Source organism: Colletes gigas, unplaced genomic scaffold (genome assembly GCF_013123115.1).
Source record: "Colletes gigas isolate AHSC1104 unplaced genomic scaffold, ASM1312311v1 Colletes_gigas_Sc00034, whole genome shotgun sequence".
Lineage (NCBI taxonomy): Eukaryota > Metazoa > Arthropoda > Insecta > Hymenoptera > Colletidae > Colletes > Colletes gigas.
Genome location: NW_025106663.1, coordinates 1,495,284 through 1,516,359, shown reverse-complemented (window position 1 = coordinate 1,516,359; position 21,076 = coordinate 1,495,284). Strand labels below are relative to the sequence as shown.

The window sequence follows — 21,076 nt, the reverse complement described above, 5'->3', positions numbered from 1 at the left end:
AGGCGTTTGAATAAAATATTTCGTAAACGCGATTGTGTTGGTATTTATATTCGTCAGTGTGTATGGGTTGGTGAATATCTGGTCTTGTTTGATGTCCAGGACCAGGTTCCACGGTTCGAATCGGTGTGAGGGGGCAAGGGGGGGAGGAGAGCTTGCTTTCTCGTATCCGTATAAGGCTGTGCGTGCATTGCAATTTGTAATACTGTTTGATGCTCTCTGGAAAGTGCAGCTTGCACGAAACCTCCGGGCCACGAATTCGAAACTGGTCGCTCCATTCGACCACGAAATGTGCTAGCGGTAATTATCGCGAGGTTGTTTTGCCCTGTGGCCGTATATCTGGCCTGCAACGCGGATACCACGGCGATACGATAATACCTTCCTAGGTATTATTCAATTAACGGGTCTCTCCAAACACCAGGCCGCTTTTCTTCCTTAAGGAGGTCTTCCGGTGTTAAGGAATTTTTTCTGAATAAACTATCAGACCTTTTGCGGTCAAATTTGGAGGGTTTATTCGTAGATATTGGAGTGATATTTCATAATTTTTTGGAAGGAATTGAGTTAAAATTGGTGGCACAGTGGACCCTCAAACATGGTCAAACAGAGTCACTTTTAAAAGAGGTCTGGGTTAGGTTTGGGTTTAGTTATATATATTTTAGTTAAAAACTTGAAATTTATGGCTCTGTATGCTTCTAATATAGTCAAATATAGTCAGAAGTAGTCAAACAGAGTCAAACAGAGTCAAACAGAGTCAAATAGAGTCAAACAGAGCCAAATAGAGTCAAACAGAGACAAACAGAGTCACTTTTAAAAGAGATCTGGGTTTATTTATGCATATTTCAGTTAAAAGTGGAAATTGATGACTCTGCATACTTTCAAACTTAGTCAAACATAGTCAAACAGAGTCAAACTGAGTCAGAGTCAAACAGAGTCAAACATAGTCACTTTTAAAAGAGGTCTGGGTTAGGTCTGAGTTTATTTATACATATTTTAGTTAGAAAGTTGAAATTTATGGCTCTGCATACTTTCAAATATAGTCAAATATAGTCTAAGATAGTCAAACAGAGTCAAATAGAGTCAAATAGAGTCAATCAGAGTCAAACAAAGTCAAATAGAGTCAAATAGAGTCAAACAGAGTCAAACATAGTCACTTTTAAAAGAGGTCTGAGTTTATTTATGCATATTTCAGTTAAAAAATTAAAATTGATGACTCCACATACTTTCAAACATAGTCAAACACAGTCAAACACAGTCAAACATAGTCAAACATAGTCAAACATAGTCACTTTCAAAAAAGGTCTCACATTATCCAATATTCTGGCCATTCAATTTCTCTAAAATGAAAAAACACGAAGTATCCTTAATTAGTATGAGTTCTACTATAACCAATACCAAAATAAAAAAAAAATTCAATAATTTAAAAAATGACAACACTTTGAATTTAAATTAACAATTTTTCGATATTTACTTTCAATTTCAGAAGCCTAAAAAAAATAAAAAAAATGAATATTTCGAGTCTATTTTACTAAAAACAATATCTACACGTGTACTGAAAGTGTATCTAAAATTTTGAGTCAATTATTCAAGTAGATTCTCAGCTATCATAGTAAGGTTTTGCTGATATATTTTCCAAATTATAAAAAATCGATTTTTCCATGTTTATTTCCAACTTCAGGGGCCTAAAAAAACATAAAAAAATGAAAATTTCGAGTCTATTTTAATAGAAACTATAGCCACACGTGTACTGAAAGTGTATCTAAAATTTTGAGCCAATCGTTCAACTAGATTCTCAACTATCATAGTAAGGTCTTGCAGATATAGTTTCCAAATTATAAAAAATCGATTTTTCCAAAGGTTCATACTGAAATACCCCCTTAAATTAGACACCTTAATAATTAATCCCCCAACTTTAATTTTGCATACACAAAATGTTAAAATAATTTTGTTTATTTAATTATAAAGTCAATTGGAGTTAATATCGATGGTATATCGTTAGGGTTAAAAGTATCTCTGTACCCCCCTTTTCGCAGGTGGGGCTGTTAAAATATCAACAAGTACAACCGCTGCGATTCAAAGTGCATTCGTTGTCCCGCCCAGCGGGAGAGCGTCGCTATTATTGTTGCTGATGCATTCATGAACCTCGACACGCGTGAGACACGTTTTATGCCGACAACACCGAACAATGGAGTCTTCCATGGCGTATAAGGAAAATTATCTCGATGTCAAATTACATTAATGTTTCCATTCTGGGCTATTTACGTGTGCCCCCCTTCTCGGTACCATTGGAATTCTCGGTTTCAGTCCGTATTTAGAATCAAAGCGTTTCCCAGCTGCCTCTGTAGTTACCTTTTTAATATTTCCATATTTAGACACAGAAAAAAAATTACACTGCACTCAAAAAACGTACCATAAACAATTTTAGTTTGTTTTTTTAGTGGGAACCTCAATGATCTATAATTGGAGGTCACTCAAAGGTCACAGGGGGTCACAGGGGGTCACAGAAAATGAAGATAATTAAATTGGGTATAATCTAGCTATATTAAATAATTAATTCACGTCCAAATATATGATAATAGTTTCAAAATTCTAATCCATTCAATATTTTTTGTTTTGACTAATAAACACATTAAAATGGAAGGTTTAAAAATGATTTAGTTTTCATAAGTCTCTTTTTTAATATTTTTAGACACAGAAAAAAAATTATTTTGCACTTAGAAAACCTACTATAACAATTTTAATTTGTTTTATAATTAAAAATCACTGTAAGGTCATTGTAAGGTCACTGTACGGTCATTGTAAGGTCACTGTACGGTCACTGTAAGGTCACACAATAAAACTATGACTAATCTAGCTAAATTAAATAACCAAACCTCTAAATATACATATAATACACATTAAAAAATTCTAATCAGTTAAATACATGTTCTCAAAGATTAATCCATTAAAGAAAAATAAATTGCAGTAAATTATTTTTTTTTGTGGGTATTAAATACATGGAAAGGGGGAGTTTAAAAATGATTTAGAACGCGTAAAGTGGGTTTAGGTTTAGGTTTAGGTTTCGAACGGAGAGTAAAACGTTCTTAATTAGAAATCCTTGTGACCGAATCGTTTTCTTACGATGCTCTTGGCTCCGCGTGTGGCGGGCTGCTAGGGGAAGAACAAGATTTTTGCACGTGCTGGGCGGGCCAGGTCATCGGCCTGCATCGCTGTAATTTATTTTAAACTCGTGACAGAACGTCGAACGAAATTTCTCTCGGCATTACATAACGCAATTAGCTTCGTTCGTTACCGTTTGTTTATCGTTTATGGATAAAAGGACTTTGTTCTAATTATTTTCATAAAATCTAGAAACTTTTCGTTTTCTAGGGGAAATATTTTTTAATTTACAAACGAAGTTACTTTTACTTGTTAATTTAATTAATCACTGTTTAGATACAATTATACAATTATACTTGTATTAGAGTCGAGGAAAAATGTAAGGAGGAGGTTTATAGGAATTCTTCGTTATTAAAGGGGAGATTCAGAACACCTGTAGCTCTACTATTTACATAGTATCGTGCATAGCAATTTCGAGCTTCGATGGCGCATTTCATGCACTGTTGAATATCGAAGCCTTTTAAAATTCATGACGAGATTACACTGGAATTACTTTTTCAAGGTACCAATAAATAAATAGCGTATTATCTAACCTTCTATATTCACGTCGCGTGCATCGCTTAAAAGTTCATTTCTAATAATTTGACGCCATCTTTTTGGGAAGTTGCTTCCAAAAGCATCGATGCCAAAATTTTATAGGATTTCTTAAACCTCAAATTTTGCCTTTCAAAATTCATAAATTAGTCGTTTACAAAATTAGAAATTCTTATTTAATTTTGTTGCAAATGTTATACATATAGTGTGTTAATTTAGTTATTTTTAAAAAGCCAAAAAATTAGGTTATTATTTTCAAATTTTCCCACAGAATTTTTGAAAGTTGAAATTTTAGTCTTTTACAAAATTTGAAATCCTCTTTTAATTTAGTTTTAAAAAACCAAAAAATTAGGTTATTATTTTTAAATTTCCTCATAGAATTTTTAAAATTGAAACTTTTTAAATCCATAAATTAGTCTTTTATAAAATTTGGAATTTTTTAAAAATTTTGTTTCAAAAACCATATATAGTGTGTCACTTTAGTTACATTTAAACAGCCAAACAATTAGGTTATTATTTTTGAGTCTCCCCATAAAATTTTTGAAGGCTAAAAATTAGTAATTTTTAACCAGTCACAAGATTTGGTTGTCTTTGCAAGAGGTAGCAAACATACTTGGAAATTAATCGAAAAGAAAAATTTTGAAAGGGGGCAGAGCCCCCTTAGAGCAGAATAAAAGGACACGGTAAATTAGTGGTCATAATGTGTAATGGTGGAGCACCGTAGTCTGGGAAGTTGAAAAGTCACTGTAGTCGTCCACCCTCGAGACGTCTCAGGGTCGACTCAGTGACGATTTCACAAAGGCATGCACCTACTATGCCGCGAACGAGAAAGAGGAGGACGAAAGAGACTGACTAAACAACGGGTGGCAAAAGAGGAGGTGGACGAGGAATCCGGAACGAACCGCCTACGCGACACGACACTTTCGTGTAAGGAGTCTCCTCGAACGTCCTGTCTCGATATCGTCTCATTTTCTACGCACTTGCTTCCACATTTTCTCTTTTCTCATTCAACAAATTTTTTTCTTATTCACTTTCTCCCACTATTTAATCAATCATAATTGCAAACATAAATCATTTTATAAACCTTATTCAAAGCATTCAAATTCCCAAAAAAAGAGAATCTTAATTGATATATCGGGTTGGCCAAAAAAATGTGCTGATTTTGGCAATATTAATTTTAATCAACCATAACTGAAAATATACTGAAGCGAATAGTCACTTTGCAAAACATTTTAAAATTCGAATAATCATTTTGCAAAACATTCAAATTAAAATAGAAAAGAAAAATTTTTTTACGAACTCGACCAATAAAATTTTCTTTGCCCAATGTATCGTCCAAGTCTAAAACTTTGTCCACTGTTGTCGTTGGAACACTTTCCTTTCCTCGACGTAAAATTTACTAGCAGAAAGTTCGCTTTCTCGTATAATGCGGGCCGTCAGGCTTCAAAAGTTCCCGCGCGTTGCGCGCGCACACGTCGAAATAAACAGCGATATTTTATGATAAATAGAATATCGACCGGTAGACGTCGCGCAAAAGGAAATGTGGAGGCAGGTTCCCCCGACACTTTTTCGCCCCAGAACTGGTTGAAATGTTCCGAAGTGAAAATGTACACCATTATGTAAAACTATCGGTCGGGGTTTCTTCTGGATAGAATTGCAATTAGCTCCACGGACAATTTACATGAAATTTGATACACGAATGAAGTTTATGTTATTGTATCGTTACCGGTGCTTTCTTATCGAGCTGGCAGAGATAAAAATATCGCTGCGCCGAATGTGCAGCGCTTCGACATACTTCGTTGCACGCGTGTATGATTTGATGCGTATCACGGCGATAGGAATGCATGCCTCGAATTACGATTTCATCCAGTCGTTACTCGAATTCGTAATCGGAGATCGATAATACAATTTCGTACCGTTTGACATGACGATTTTTTTTAAAAAAACAACCATTTTTAATGCAAATAACCATAAATTAATTGTAAAATTTATATCGATTTAATTTATCTCGAATAAGTTTTTTTTTACATTTTTATTTATTTGAAAATCAGTGGCCCTTTTATAAACATTTAAAACGCGCTTCTAAATTGCTAATTCGAACCGATTAGCTGAATAATACATTTTTATAGCCTTGTGTTGTTTTGAAACATCGTTCAGGAGGCTTGCTGGCATTGCATTTATCCAATTTGCATATACGGAGACGTCTCTTTGCAATTAACGAGCAATTACACGTATGTGTTTCATTATTTGAACGTCTGAAGAAGCAGACATATGTAATCGAGAGATTAGAGTCCTAATCATTTATATCTAGAAACGACGAATGATAAATATGAAATATTTTATGTTTAAAAATTTAATAAATACAAAAATATTCCCACTGACAAGTATACTTTAAACAATTGTTGACAACAAAATAACACTCGAAACAGAAATGGCAATAATATTATTTTTCTTATTTATTTGTATTAGTGATTCCATGTATGTGAAAATTAATCTAAAAATGATCGCCAGACGTAAGTAGACTTTTAATGAGATTTTTACTACTGCGCAATAATATCACCTTCAGCAGATAATCCATTTAAAAGTCGTTCCACGATTACGTTTAAATGCAACGTGCGCGTGTCATGGTTATCGAGGCGCGATAAATGCGTTGCAAGATTCCACGTGCTTCGAAACACGGTAACACTCGATCGTTCGTCTATTCGAATTTTAAAAGAATTTATTTGTTTCGTTACTATTCACAAATTCGAATCTAATCTATTAAGTTTCGATCACCACTATGGGGCGTGGTGGTTAGGTACTCGACTCCCACGCGGTTGGCCCGAGTTCGATTCCCCGGAGAATTACGGTAAGTTTTTTCTGTTAATATAATTAAGTTTTAATAATGAAATTCGTACATAAGAGTGCTAATTAATTAGCTTCTAATTAATAAAGTGTCTCTTTGTATTTAAAATTAAAAAAAAACGGTATATATAAAAAAATATAAAAATTTGGTATTGTGATAATCGGGGTAAAATTCTACCATCCACAGTAGTAGCTGAGAAATTAGAAAACTAAGGAGAAAAAAATGGTTAAACCAAGAAAAAATTAACGTTATAAATATTATAATTGTACCCCGGAATATTAAAGTAAGTGTGTGAGTTGTTTCGTGGATGGAAAAAGACGAAGGAACGACGGGAACCGGAGAAAATGTGGAAAATGCCGTGGTCGTAACTCGTGGAATTAAACCGCGGGTGACAATTAACGTTGGCGGGGCCCCCATTAATTGCCGTTGCGGAAGAGGATAGAAAAAGAATCGGAGGCTTCTTTTCCGTGCGCCCCTTTTGTCCCCCGGGCGGTGCCTATTCTGCTATCTCGTACGAGTCACGTTTAGAAACGGACAATGGGGCCCCCCCCGGGTTCTTATCTCTAATGATCGCGGAATCGGATGTCTTTTGGCAGGGAAAAGTATCTATCAAAACGATTCGCGGGCCTCGATGATGCATAAACGCGAAAGACGGAGACTGGGGAGTCATCCCAACGAGAATTTTAACCCAATTGTCAATATTACATTTTTGATACATACCAATTTTAATTTAATTTTAATGCATAGACACTTCATTTGGAAGTTAATTATCACTTTTATGTATGAATTTTATAATTAAAACTTAATTATATTAAGAGAAAAAACTTTTATGGTCCTCGGGGAATCGAACTTGGGGCCCACTGGGTGGAAGTCGACTACTCTACCACCACGCCCCATGGTGGTAATGGATACTTCATAGATTAAAATTAGTTTTCTATACAGGGTGTTCGACCACCCCTTGGGTAAAATTTTAATGGGTGAAAAATGAGTGAAAAATTGCAAGAAAAATACCAAATGCAGAGTGTATGGAACCGTACCAAGGGCGTTGGTTAAAATTTGGTGGACGAAGAAGAATGAAGAATGGTATCGAATTTCCGCGTTTACACGGTGGCCCCCGGGGGGTTCTGGGGAAGTTAGCGAGCCGCATATGCGAATATATGGAGGACAACGCGGTCCACTCTAACCTGCAGCGATCCAAAGGGGGATTCGTGATGCAGCTTACCTCGTTGTATCGCATTTCCCCGGGAAATTCGCGCCTTCCAACTTTACCCTCGTATATCTCTATCCACGGCAGGGCGATCGGGACGTTTATTCGGTAGCACCGTAACTTTCAAAAATGCCTAACGAGGCGAGCCGAAACTTTTGTTTCGCGGCGCACAATGAGGCGAACCCGAGTCTCGCAGCGGCTTTTCCACGCAAATAATGGATTTCGCTAATGAACGAAAGTTATCTTTTTATTAAAAATAAATTATCGCGTACTCCTCTCGATGATGGACGAGTTTCTTGGATGGATGATAATTTTTACGTGATTATTAAACTGAAACAAATTGAACTGGTCGCTTCGGGGGTGGATAGACTTGGGAGTGTCTACTTTCAGCAGTTGCAGTGTCTCTTCGCGCGAGCCTGCAGGCACACACTCACCGTCTCTCAAATAGAGAGCTAAGAATCAGAGTGTTGTGAAACAATTGTACTTCATTTTTAGAAATTAACGCACGAGGAACAGTATTAGATTTGCACCCCTTTTGCTTGGCTAATTTTCATTATTCTAGCTTTATTTAGGTATCCATAGGCTATTAGAGCAAGTTTAGAATATTTTTTAAGGGAAACAGTTGAACATCGCTGAGCAATTTGAGCGACAATGGAGTTAAATGGAAATTTGCATTTCGAGTACGTCAGGTAGCAGCTCGTCGAGGAATCGTTGGAGAGATAAAATAGTAACGGAGGATTTTCGGGATTTGCATCGACAAAGAGCGTAGGGGGTTGGTCGGCCGATAAAGTTAGTCTTCCTGGGGAATATATAGGCACGCTCGCGAACCGGAGACCAGCTACACTGCCTTCGTGCATGCACCCTGGCCACGACGTGAATTCTGAACCTATCCTTTAGGGCTTAATGATAGCACGCGTGCTATCTTTTTGTTCGGGGGTGTATCGAACAGTCTAGTATAGTAATTTCACGTGGAGGAATGGGACGACAACGGGGAGAAGGAAGTTGGAATTTTTCGAAATAGTGTTTTTTTTTTTTTAAATTGATAGAATTGAAAAATTAAAAAATTTCAAATCGATCTGAAAAAATTATAGCTAGTTAGAGGGGTCAATTACAATTATTTTTGGTCAATAGACATACCCCGAAATCTTACTCACTTTCGAGAAAAAAATTCGAGTAAGTGCCTAAATTTTGGGGCAAAAATGAAAAATTTCAAATCGATCTAAAAAAATTATACCTAGTTAGAGGGGTCAATTACAATTATTTTTGGTCAATAGACATACCCCCGAAATCCTACCCATTTTCGAGAAAAAAATTCGAGAAAGTATGAAATTTTTTGACGAAAAAAAATTTTTCAAATTGTTCTAAAAAAATTATTTTCAGTTGCAGGGGTGAATTACAATCATTTTTGGTGAATATACATACCCCCGAATTCCTGCGCATTTTCGAGAAAAAAATTCTTTACTGAAAATATAACAAGTGGCCAGAAATGCAAATCTTTAAAACATCATAACTCCTGAACGGATTGGAGAATTTTAAAGTTTAAAATAACAAACAACGCGTATTTTATTGAAGAACATATAGAAACTCCGAAAATATTCAAAAAGTTGTTGCTTGATACCTAAAAATGAGGAAAACCCCCAAAAAGTGGTCCAATTTTCAAACAACCATAACTTCTACAATAGTAAATACATTGAAACTTATTCCTGAGTTAGTGCTCACGAATACCTATAAAAAAGTATTACAAAAAATTTCCCTAGAGCGTCGATCAAATTTATTAAAAATCAAAAACGAACTTTTAAAAAAAATCGTCAGTTTGTACGAACTTTTCTCCAACCCAGACAGAATTCATAGCCAAATAGACCAATGCAGAGGCTCGTAGCTACTGTTTAAACATTTTAAAGAATTCAATCCGCCTCTGTGTACGAAAAATGGAAGAACAGGATCGAAAACGAAACGAAAGTCATGTTTCGCGTGTTTCGTTCCCCGGGCAACCCTGTGTCTGTGTTTCTGTCTCTCCCGTTCTATTTTCGGCACTCACGGAAAACGCATTTCCACCGGTTCGCCATGTTTATTGTACCGGTTTCTACTCTATCGAGATTTTCAACCGTCAGCGGCGCGCGCAGCGCGCTCTCGTCGCCGAAGGTGGTCAAAGATGGCCGCCGTGGCGCGGCGATTCGTTCACGATCCGGCGAAAACAGGTTTCGCGGAGCCAGTAATGAATTAATTATCTTCGGTTTCGCTGAATTTTGGACGCGAGACTTTTTCGAGAAATAAATTATGCAAGCATCCGTGACCCGGGAGTGGAAACCGATTCTTCTCCCTCGAATCGACAAGTCCATCGTAATTTATTCAACTGGCTTGTCAGATGTTACTGTGGCGGGCACACGGTCTGAAATCGAAGTTTACGTCCCGAGAATACGCGAAGGAACACTGTTTTACAAAGGTAGAAAATACACAAAATATTCCTAACCTCGCAATTAAAGGTATTTAATAGAATAATTTGTTTACCAATTATAAATGTATTAAAATTGTAATTTAATATTGAACTCGAGGTGACTTTGCCAACGCAAATTCCGCTAGTTTTTTCTGTGTTATTTTTTAGCAACTTGTTGGGGCTGTGGGCGTGGCGGGGCTCATAGTGGGGCGAGGTAGCATGACCACCACATTCTAGGCACCTCGTAATCACGTGAAGATTAGTCTCACGTGGATTAAGCGCTCCAAAACGTTTCCCGGGGAACGCTTTGAAGTGGCGCGCTAAAATAATAATTTTCACCCGTCTAAGACGCCTTTTTTTCTGTCTGGTACACAAATTTGTCACTGTTAAATTTTTAGACATCTCAGCACGAGACATTTTACAATAGATAGAGTCACAATTGTTTTAAAAACAATTTTTAATTAGAAAATAGTTTCACAATTTATAAAGAAATGATTTTCAATTTTTTTTTTAATGAAAACGAGCCTTTCTCGAGAAATAATTCCATTGAAAAAGTTGATGAAGGCCACTTGCAAAATAAAATTTTTTTTCTCTTCAGAAAAAAGGTAAAAATTATGATTTCCATTGAAAGGTTCTCTCGTTGGCAATAATCGTGTTAATTGAAGTCTTGTCGAGCGTACGAGCGCCGATAACTAATAATTAATTGCCCTAATATTAATCGGGATCGGTTCAGCTGTTAAGAGAGCCCAGATTATTTCAGTAATAATTATTCTCTGGTGGACGAGTGGACGTGTTCGCAGCTCTTTGGCACCACTTGAAACGGATAAGAGCACTTCGCCCGTGCTCTCGAAGCGGTTCTTCTTTCTTCCTATTTTGCGTGTCCGTACGTAATTAAACCGAACCGGTGCGCCTAGCGTTGTTGTAAAACTGCCACTTCGTGCAGATGACAAAATACGATGGTCCGTGTTTGCACGCCTCAACGACGCACCTGTCGTATCTTCATCTATGCCGGTTTCACTTTGATTCAGTTCTCTTAATTAACCCTACCAACTCGTATAAACGATCTAGGAATCTTTTTGATCGTTAGAGGAATAATTATTTGCAGTATTATTTATTTGAATTAATTCATTAAAGAACATTTATTTCGAGGGAAAACCATGGGGTCTGGTGGTAAAGTAGTCGACTCCCACCCAGTTGGTCCGTGTTCGATTCCCAATGACTACAAAAGTTTTTTTCTCTTAATATAAATAAGTTTTAATTATGAAATTCATACATAAGTATACTAATTAACTTCTAAATGATGTGTCTTTGTGAATATTAAAATATTTAACGCGTACAAAAATATAAAAATTTGGGAAAACAAAGGAATTAAGAAATGTCCCCATTTGGTGGTAATTGACACTTGATAAATTAAAATTATAATGATAGATCACTACACAACTGAATCTTACCAAGTGTGCAAAGTTTCAATAAGTTAATAAAACATAATAAACGTTAGTTCGAGGGAACGAGCTCCCATTGGTACGTTCTACTTCTCCGAACGTAAAACGTAGAATGGACACGGGCGTGGATACATGTAAATCAACTCTAATTATAACACTAGTATATTTATATATGCGTATACGTACGCTTGTAATGCAGGAGTCGCAACTTTATTAGGACGGTGGTGGTGTGTAGCAGGAACGCGCGGGAAACGCTAACAATGAGAGAACATAGGTCATTCCCTCAGCGACCAACAAGTTAATGGATTAAGGTTCCAATTGAATTTTACGCTCCCGTAACTGAGAAAGAGTTGTTGTGTAATAAATTTACATGACGCAGGTGGTTTTCATTCTGGTCCATAAACCACACTTAACCTTTGATACGCCCTTCTTACATAGGCAAGATTTTCCAAGAGTTATACATTGCAGGATTAACCTACAAATTCACCCCTTTGCAGATCAAAGTTATTTTATATATAGGGTGTTCCAACCTGGGGGAAATTTTAGTGGGGGATTCTGGAGGCCAAAATAGGACGAAAATGAAGAATAGTAATTTTTTAATTGAGGCTTCGTTAAAAAGTTATTAACGTTTATAGTTGCGTCTGTGAGACGGGAACCGTGCACGCTGCACACTTTAACTTTAAACGTTAATAACTTTTTAACGGAGCCTCAATTAAAAAATTGGTATTCTTCATTTTCGTCTTATTTTGGGTTGTAGAATCCCCCATTAAAATTTTTCCCACGGTTAGTAAAAACAGTAAAATTATAAAAAGAAATTAGACAATTTTTAAGGTACTTGAAGGAACGTATAATGCAATGAACACAAATTATTAATTCTATTATAGAAAACTAGGGTAAATTTTCAAAAATCCAGTCGAGTATTAATTTGCAATTTTAGTGTTAGTAAAAGGTATTAATTGATGGGGGGAAAATAGTAGTATTTTTTAGTCGATGGGATCGAAAGTGGTTGAAATTTAGCTCGTTCGTAGCCCGGTCCACGGACGACACTGCGTGGTACAGTTCCCACGTACCTTTTGCACTCCCTCCGTCCTGTGGAACGTGGCCACCATTGGGAATCGTGCAAGCACACCATCATCGTCGTCCATCGGCCCCGGCACGGAGCCTCCGAAGCGTGGAGGAAGAAAGGACGCAGAATCCGTCGAGAACGAAACGTAGGGACCGCAGAGAGAAAGAGCGTCGTCGAGGCCGGAGTGAAAGGGGGAGAGAGATAAAAAGGTTCTCTCCCACACGGTGGCGCTAAAATAAAATGACCGGCGAAAGGAATGCCGAAGCTCTCTCCTCTGTGCCCGTGGAATGGCCTCAAGTGCCGTGGGATGAGATACACGCGGGAGCGAGAGGGAACGAGGAGCGCTGAAATCGCACATAGGTAAAAGAAGTCTTTGAGAAGACAGAGAGGCGGATAGAGGAAGACGATCAGCCACCTCCGGGGGGAGGAACGACGAATCGAGTTGGATCGGGATAGCAAATACTGCTGGGGCGACGTTGCTACGCTCCTACGGGCTCTTTCTTTTGCCCATTGGACGTGTCCATTCGTTTTCTCTTCCCTCACCCACTGCGTCTTTTACCTGCCCGATTCTGATTTTTCTCCCTCATTTCACTCGTATGACATTTCGAGACCCACGGAATGTCACTTGGTCCTCCGTGGATCGCCATTTTGTTTCGTAGCCCTTTCCTAGACGCGGGAATCGTAAATTAGGCCTTTTAATGCGATCGCTTGCGAGAAAGTCGAAAGAGTGGCCCTCTGGCGGCGAGACCGGGTACTATCGCTATCTCCGTTCATTTTTGGTCTCACGAGAGGTAAAAATGAAATTAATTATTATATTTTTGGGTTGCAGAGACCGTGACGATGCTGGCGAGGCAGTCGGAGAACAAAACGCTGAACCTGTTCGACCAAGTGTATCGCACGATGGCGGTTTTGAGCAAGCCGTCGATAAGAGCGCTGTACCAGGCGATGGTTGATTACGTATCACCCAGCAACACGCCCGACTCGTTGCAACAGCCACTGACGCGCGAGATGCTCCAGGAACGTTTCATAGAGTTCTTCACGAATCTGTTCCCGATCGCGTACCACAACGCGGTGAATCCCCACCAGTACGAGCAGGACTTCACGGAGAAATTCAAGACCTGCCTGTACGAGACGATGGACGAAATCCAGCCGTTCGGGGAGATACCGAAGCAGGTCTCGAAGTCGGTCAGCAAGAGCCTGGAGGCGACGCGGGTACTCGTGCAGGCATTGACTCTTGGCAAAACGGTTCTCGATAGGACCGACAGCTTGCTGTTTTCCGGCACCAGTCCCCAGCAGGCAGCCTGCTACGGCGCTCTGCTCAGGATGACCTATTGTCCGAGGTGCAAGGGCATCGGGCCCGCCGTCAGTCCCTGCATCGGGTTCTGCACCAATGTCATGAGGTGAGCATTCAATTAGCAACATTCAGCCAGAGTTGAGGAGAATGTTTTCATTTGGTTTCATCACACACGATCGAACCAGTTCGAACATCATTGATAGTCGTTAAAATAAATAGTACCAATAGCGAAAGGGGACTTATTGAATCACGGTTGCCTGATCCCTCGTAGTGCTAAAGATAATCGTTGGGAGAAATGAAGTGGGATAGCTCTCGAGGTGGATGAAACGAGACGCGAAGTTAAAAATAATCTCATTGCAGAGGTTGCCTGACGGAGCCAGCGTCCGAACTGGACCTAGCGTGGTCCGGCTACGTGGAAACGGTCGAGAGGCTCGTTGTGGCGGTCGACGGTCGTAACGATCCGTTGTGCCTGAACGTCGAGAAGGCTGTCAGACAATTGGACACCCGCATTTCGGATGCCATTATGCACGCGATGGAGAACGGGCCGGCGCTAGGGGAGAAGGTGAGTACCCGCCAAAAGGAATCTCTATCGCCTTACTGAATCATCCAGCTCACACGGGGAGATTCGTAACGACGTTAAAATTTGGAGTTTATAATTTCTTTCGCGGAGAATTGAACGCTCTATCTTACTAGACTTTTGAGAATACGAAGAGGGACCCTTAAACCATGCGAAAATATTTTATTAAATAGTAATTGAGTTTAAGTATTTTCAATGAGAGTGTCATTAACGTGTTGGTGAGATTCCCCCGATGAAAATGAGTACAAACACGACACCATTCCGACAATTTTTAATTTTACATAATTCAGGATATTTGAAAATAGTTTGGGTGAATTAAAATGTGGTGAGAGTATTATCAATGCATTGGCGAGATTCTCCTGATCAAAATGAGTCCAAACACGACACCATTCGGACAATTTTTAATTTTCACATGATTGAGAATTTTTCAACACTAATTGAGTAAGTTGAAATTGAAAGTGATCCGAATGGTGTCGTGTTTGGACTCATTTTCACCGGGAGAGTCCCGCCAATACGTTGATAATACTCTCACCACATTTTGACTCACCCAAACTATTTTCAAATATCCTGAATTATGTAAAATTAAAAATTGTCCGAATGGTGTCGTGTTTGTACTCATTTTTATCGGCAGAATCTCGCCAATACATTGAAGATACTCTCACCACATTTTAATCTGACCATCAACGTGACTTTCAGTCAAAATTGAAATCCAAAAACTTCAAATTTTAACCTTGTCACCTAATCCCCCCTTCAGGGCTAATTTCATATGTGAAACTCTGAATGAAAAACAAATGAAATTCCTGACGACGAAGGAATCCTTTATCGCCTGTTATGCGTCACGGCGCCAAATAAGCCTAAACGCACTCGTGCAGTTTGCCAATCGTCCTTGTGCCACATGGATCTGGAAGCAGACTCGTACGGCTTTGACTAACTCGTTAGCTGACTTTTTGCAAGAATATTCTATTTTTAATGTTAAAAAATTCCTCGAACGAGTATTCGAAGAATGTCGGGCCATTTTTCCGTGAATAAATTGTGTGAGACGTGGCACACCCGGTATGTAGAAAGAAGGAGGACGTCTCTTAAAATTTTTAGGCGTTCCCGGGTAAAATAAACGGCGCCGCTTATGGCGACCATTCCACGCGATTTCTCGAGCACCGTTGGAGAATTCTTTTGATCTTTTTGTCAGTCTCGATTCGGATCGCGGCGTCTACCTGCGGGACTTCACCGTTGTATTTTTCTTTTCATTGTTATTGATATTAACGCTGCCAGGCGAGGAACGCGCGGAACTCGCCGGAACGTGCATTATGCCACAAGGTGCATTGTACGTATTTCCATAAATTCGCTTTTTATTTAGGAGGGAAACAGACAGAGCCAATTTGCGGTCGCGATATATCAAATCCCTCGCGGATTAGAGCTTGTTAATATAAACGATCGGAACAAGTTCCACCGAACTCGCATAATCTTGAATTTAGGAACGACCATAAGTGTAGGCGCGAACCCACGTTCCCAGGGCGGTTTCGACTTTTCTGGAACTCGCAAAAAACATCACTATAATACCCCAACACTCCGTCACTTTCTTGGGGGAAATTAAAATTATCCATTTCCTAATTTAATTATTGCAATAATGCCCCTAATTCTCTTGCATTCCAAATTTTTTTTTTTTTGAGAATTTAAATATTTTTTTTTTTAATTAAAATTGTCTGTTTTATAGGTGTAATTTTTATCATCCAATTTCGAGAAATGTACGTTTCATCCACATGTTCCGTAACATGGAGAGGAAGTCTTCCGTTCTCTCTGTAGGTTTTTCATAGATTAAAATCTAATGGAGTGAGAGATAGAGAACGGAGCTGTCTACCGCAAGGTTCGCTGTCGTACAATCCAACGTCCGATAAAATTGATATCCGATTATATTGCTCTTACAGTTCTAAAGTAATGAGCCGAACAGCCGCCATGTTGAAGCCACATCCTTTAAAGCAGATGGCCGGAATCCCCCCCCCCCCCAGTCCTCTCCAATTCGCCATCCATCAGAAATTCATTAAATAATAATTAAAGTAGCTTCATTTTACAGCGTTCGAGCAAATCAATTTCACAAATGCAAACTTATAAATTATAAATTATAGATATACAATTTAATATAAATGAATATAAATATTAATATAAATTACTATAAATGAATATAAATTAATATAAATGAATATAAATTTATAAATTGTAAATTTGCAAAAATGCACGGTCGCCATTTTTAAAATGCTTCGACAAAGTAGCCACGTTCGAGCAGGAATGTCGCATGATTTCTATTACACCGACCATGTACACAACACATCACGTAGCCCTCATTGTCGGTTTGTTCTTTGCATAGTAATTTCCGTCGATATCGTTTATCACGTAGGTGCATTAATCATCGAAATTATTGATATGCTAAACATGGCTAAACAGCGCTAGGAATTTTGCACGAACACGACTCGTAAAAATAGATATGATAATTTGTAAAACTTGAAAAATATTGATAATGTTTCGAACGTCTCAAAGAGAGTCGTTTAGGTTGGATAAAAAATGTTAGTAATCTAGGGTTATCTGCGAAGCCAATGATATTAAATTGTCCCATAAAATCTACAGATACCCATCCGAAGCAACCAGTTTAATTAGTATGAAAAAATAGCCTATCATAAAGCAAGAAAAAGTGAAAATATCAGGTACGTAATTATCGTACCAGGGAGTGTACTATTTTTACTATTAACTGTATTTCCTCCGGATAAAGCGGTAGGAAATGGTCGCGAGGGTCCATAAAATTTAAAAACATATTAAATTCTAAGTAGAAGCGTCTTCGATCCGGTTTCAGCTTAACGAAGGGGCGCTGGGGGACCCGCGTTGTAGGAATCTTATCTCCCTGTTCGACGTCTCGGGATTTTCGCGATCAGTCGCGACTGTTTTTTTGCCGGATGATCGACACGCGGGTGTCGAAATGGAAAATGCACGCGAACGGAAGAAAAAGGCGATACGACGTGTATGCAACGGCTAGAAACGGAACGAATACACGCTATAAATCCCGATCCGAGCAATAAATTTCGCCGCGAGCGATCGGTCCGGCCACGGTCGCCGCGTATTGCTGCGCACGATAGGCGAGCTGACATCAAGGGACGTCGTAACAATGCACTTTGAACGACTCGTATCAAGAAGATGGCCAAGAAGAGACGATTTAAAAGAGAAAAGAATACGTGGTATAATATATAATAACTACGGTATCGTTTCTCGAGTCCACGATACGCGAATCTGACTCAGAGTGCGTTTCGTTGTACGGAAACGTTTATTGTTGGAACGTTTTGTTGCCAGTATATTTGAAACGGAGGGAAAAATAGGGCGATTTTTGATCATTTTGGCAAACGAAAAATTTTTTGAGGGTATGAATTTGTGGGTTTTGAGGAATATCAAATTGGATAATTGATATTCGAGCTTCGTTTTGCTGGCGGGACTTGTATTGGTATTGGTATTGCTGTTAGTATTTGATAATGGTATTGGCATTGGTATTATTATTTGATATTGTAACTGGTATTGCTATTATTATTTGATATTATAACTGGTATTGCTATTATTATTTGAAATTATAATTGGTTATTGCTATTATTATTTGATATTATAACTGGTATTGCTATTATTATTTGATATTATAACTGGTTATTGCTATTATTATTTGCTATGGGACTGGTATTGCTATTATCATTTGATATTATAACTGGTATTGCAATTATTATATGTTATTTTCATTCCTATTGCTATTGCTATTATTATATGTTATTTTAATTTCTATTGCTGTTATTATTTGCTATTCCCATTGGTATTGCTATTTGTATTGTTATTGGTATTATTATATGTTATTTTCACTCCTGTTGCTATTATTAATTGCTATACCCATTGCTATTGCTATTATTATTCGCTATTCCTATTGGTATTGTTATTTGTATTGTTATCGGTATTATTATATCTTATTTTCACTCTTATTGCTATTATTAATTGCTATTTCCATTGCAATTGCTATTATTATTCGCAATTTCCATTGTATTGCTATTATAATATACTATTTTCATTCCTATTGCTATTATAATATGATATTTTCACTCCTATTGCTATTATTAATTGCTATTCCCATTGCTATTGCTATTATTATTCGCTATTTCCATTGAATTGCTATTATTATTTACTATTTTCATTCCTATTGCTATTATTATTTGCTATTTCCATTGCAATTGCTGTTATTATACGCTTTACCCATTAAATTGCTATTATTATATGCTATTTTCACTGCTATTGCTATTATAACTTACTATTCCCATTGCTATTGCTATTAGTATTCGCTATTCCCATTGTATTGCTATTATTATATGCTATTTCCATTCCTATTGCTATCATTATTTGCTATTGCTGTTATTATATGCTATTTTCATTCCTATTGCTATTATTATTTGCCATTCCCAACGTATTTCTATTATCATATGCTAGTTTCATTCCAATTGCTATTATTATTTGCCATTCCTATTGCTGTTGCTGTTATTATTCACTTTTTCCATTGCTATTGCTATTATTATATATTATTATCACTCCTATTGCTATTATTATTTGCTATTCCCATTGTTATTGCGATTATTATTTGCTATTGCTGTCATTATATGCTATTTTCATTCCTATTGCTATTATTATTTGCTATTGCTATTATTATATGCTATTTTCATTCCTATTGCTATTATTATTTGCTATTCCCATTCTATTGCTATTATCATATGCTAGTTTCATTCTTATTGCTATTATTATTTGCCATTCCTATTGCTATTGCTGTTATTATTCACTTTTCTCATTGCTATTGCTATTATTATATATTATTGTCCCTTCTATTGCTATTATTATTTGATATTCCCATTTCTATTGCTATTATTATTTACTATTTCCATTGCTATTGCTATTGTTATTGTTGTTACTATTGTTATTGCTATTTTTACTAGTATTGCTATTGTTATTGCTATCGTTACTGGTATTATTATTATTATTTGCTATTACCACTGGTTTTGCATACTGTTTTAACACCTCCAGTGGTATCCTAACAATTTCCCACAAAGCAACAAAATTAATTCTAAATAAAAAATCCAAATAACCTGAAAATTCATTTATCCTGCTAAAATATTACCCCAAATAGCAAACTGTAAAAAGATTTCCGACAATTATCATGTCAAAATAGCAACATTCAGGTCGATCCTTGATCCCCCCTCGCGTATTGCAAACTGAATAAAGAATACTATTGGCACTCATAGCCGGTTGATTCCGCAACACCAACCTATGGAACAGTGTCATCCAGGTCGAATTGCGAAACACTGCAACCTAAACGATTTACACGCTCCGTCGAGCAGGACTAACGGCGGATTATTTAGCATTTTCATCGTCGTCCAACGTTTAGAAACTCATCAGACTATATATCCGAGCTTCTTCCCTCGCGCAACGCGCCAGGGGCTCAACGCTCGCTTCTAATACAGGTATTCCACGCAGCCCCCGCGTTTTCTATAGCTCTTCCCGCCCGGGTGAAAGCACCTGCGCGATATTAGAAGCTTTTCGGGGGCTGATTACATTGGAATACTTCGCCTCCGAGTATATTTTCGCGAATATCAGCGCCAGACCTTCTTCGCTACTTTACTCCGCGCCCTTGGTACATTCTGGCTTGTTTCTATCTCTTCGTTAAGCTGTTTGCTCTTTCGCGCCTTATATTGGACGCGTTTCTCGCGTCCATAAAGTTTCTATCCACTGCGAGTCTCGAGATATTCTCACTGGCTACGCTCAGAATCCTTGAAAACAATTTATTAACACTTTACCGACCGGTAGCGGTTGATTAATCGGCTATCGGTCGGTAAACGTCGACCGATAAAACAGTTGATTAATATCGGTCGGTAAGCGTTGGTCGGTAAAACAGTCGATTAATTTCATGAATTTATCATTTGAAAAAAAAAAAAAAAAATGAGAACACACCTGATAATATAATTAACAAAATGGAAGCTTCTTAGAGGGTTGTTTCAACCCCTAAATATTTTCGTATTGAGAATTAAAATTCCCCATAAATGCACAAACATCCTCAGCTCATCATTCACTATGAAAGTATTAATATCTCAAGACTGGAATATGGTTCGAAGGCGTTTTGTCAGAGTAATTTCGCGGAACAATTGAGAACTCTCCAAGGAGCACGGTCGTATACATTAAAATTGCCAACATAATTTCTAATGTCTGTTGCAATGAAATCCTCGGAGAAGCAATCTCGTTTTAACGAGCGAGGAAATTGAAATCGCGACAATTGATTCAGACTTGAATCGGCCCGACATCGCGCGCGCTGAATACTCAATTAAACTCCGTCGTGGAAACGGAGTATCTTATCGTTTATTAAACGAACAATTTAAATTTTTCGTACGAATTTATTAACGACGATATAAATTTTCTTGATCACCCGATTAAAATTAAAATTGTCTTTGTCAATTTCATTGAATTTATTTCATTTA

General features: G+C 37.7%; 1 protein-coding gene across 2 annotated transcripts in view; it reads left to right on the top strand.

Moving 5' to 3' along the window:
* The window catches only part of LOC122402239 (division abnormally delayed protein), an 80,591-nt gene that overhangs the window by 9,701 nt on the left and 49,814 nt on the right, over positions 1 to 21,076 (top strand). For both annotated transcript variants that reach the window (XM_043404862.1, XM_043404863.1), the window contains exons 3-4: positions 13,511 to 14,081; positions 14,336 to 14,537. In XM_043404862.1, the coding sequence (XP_043260797.1) occupies positions 13,511 to 14,081; positions 14,336 to 14,537 (773 nt within the window). The remainder of the gene's footprint in view (positions 1 to 13,510; positions 14,082 to 14,335; positions 14,538 to 21,076) is intronic.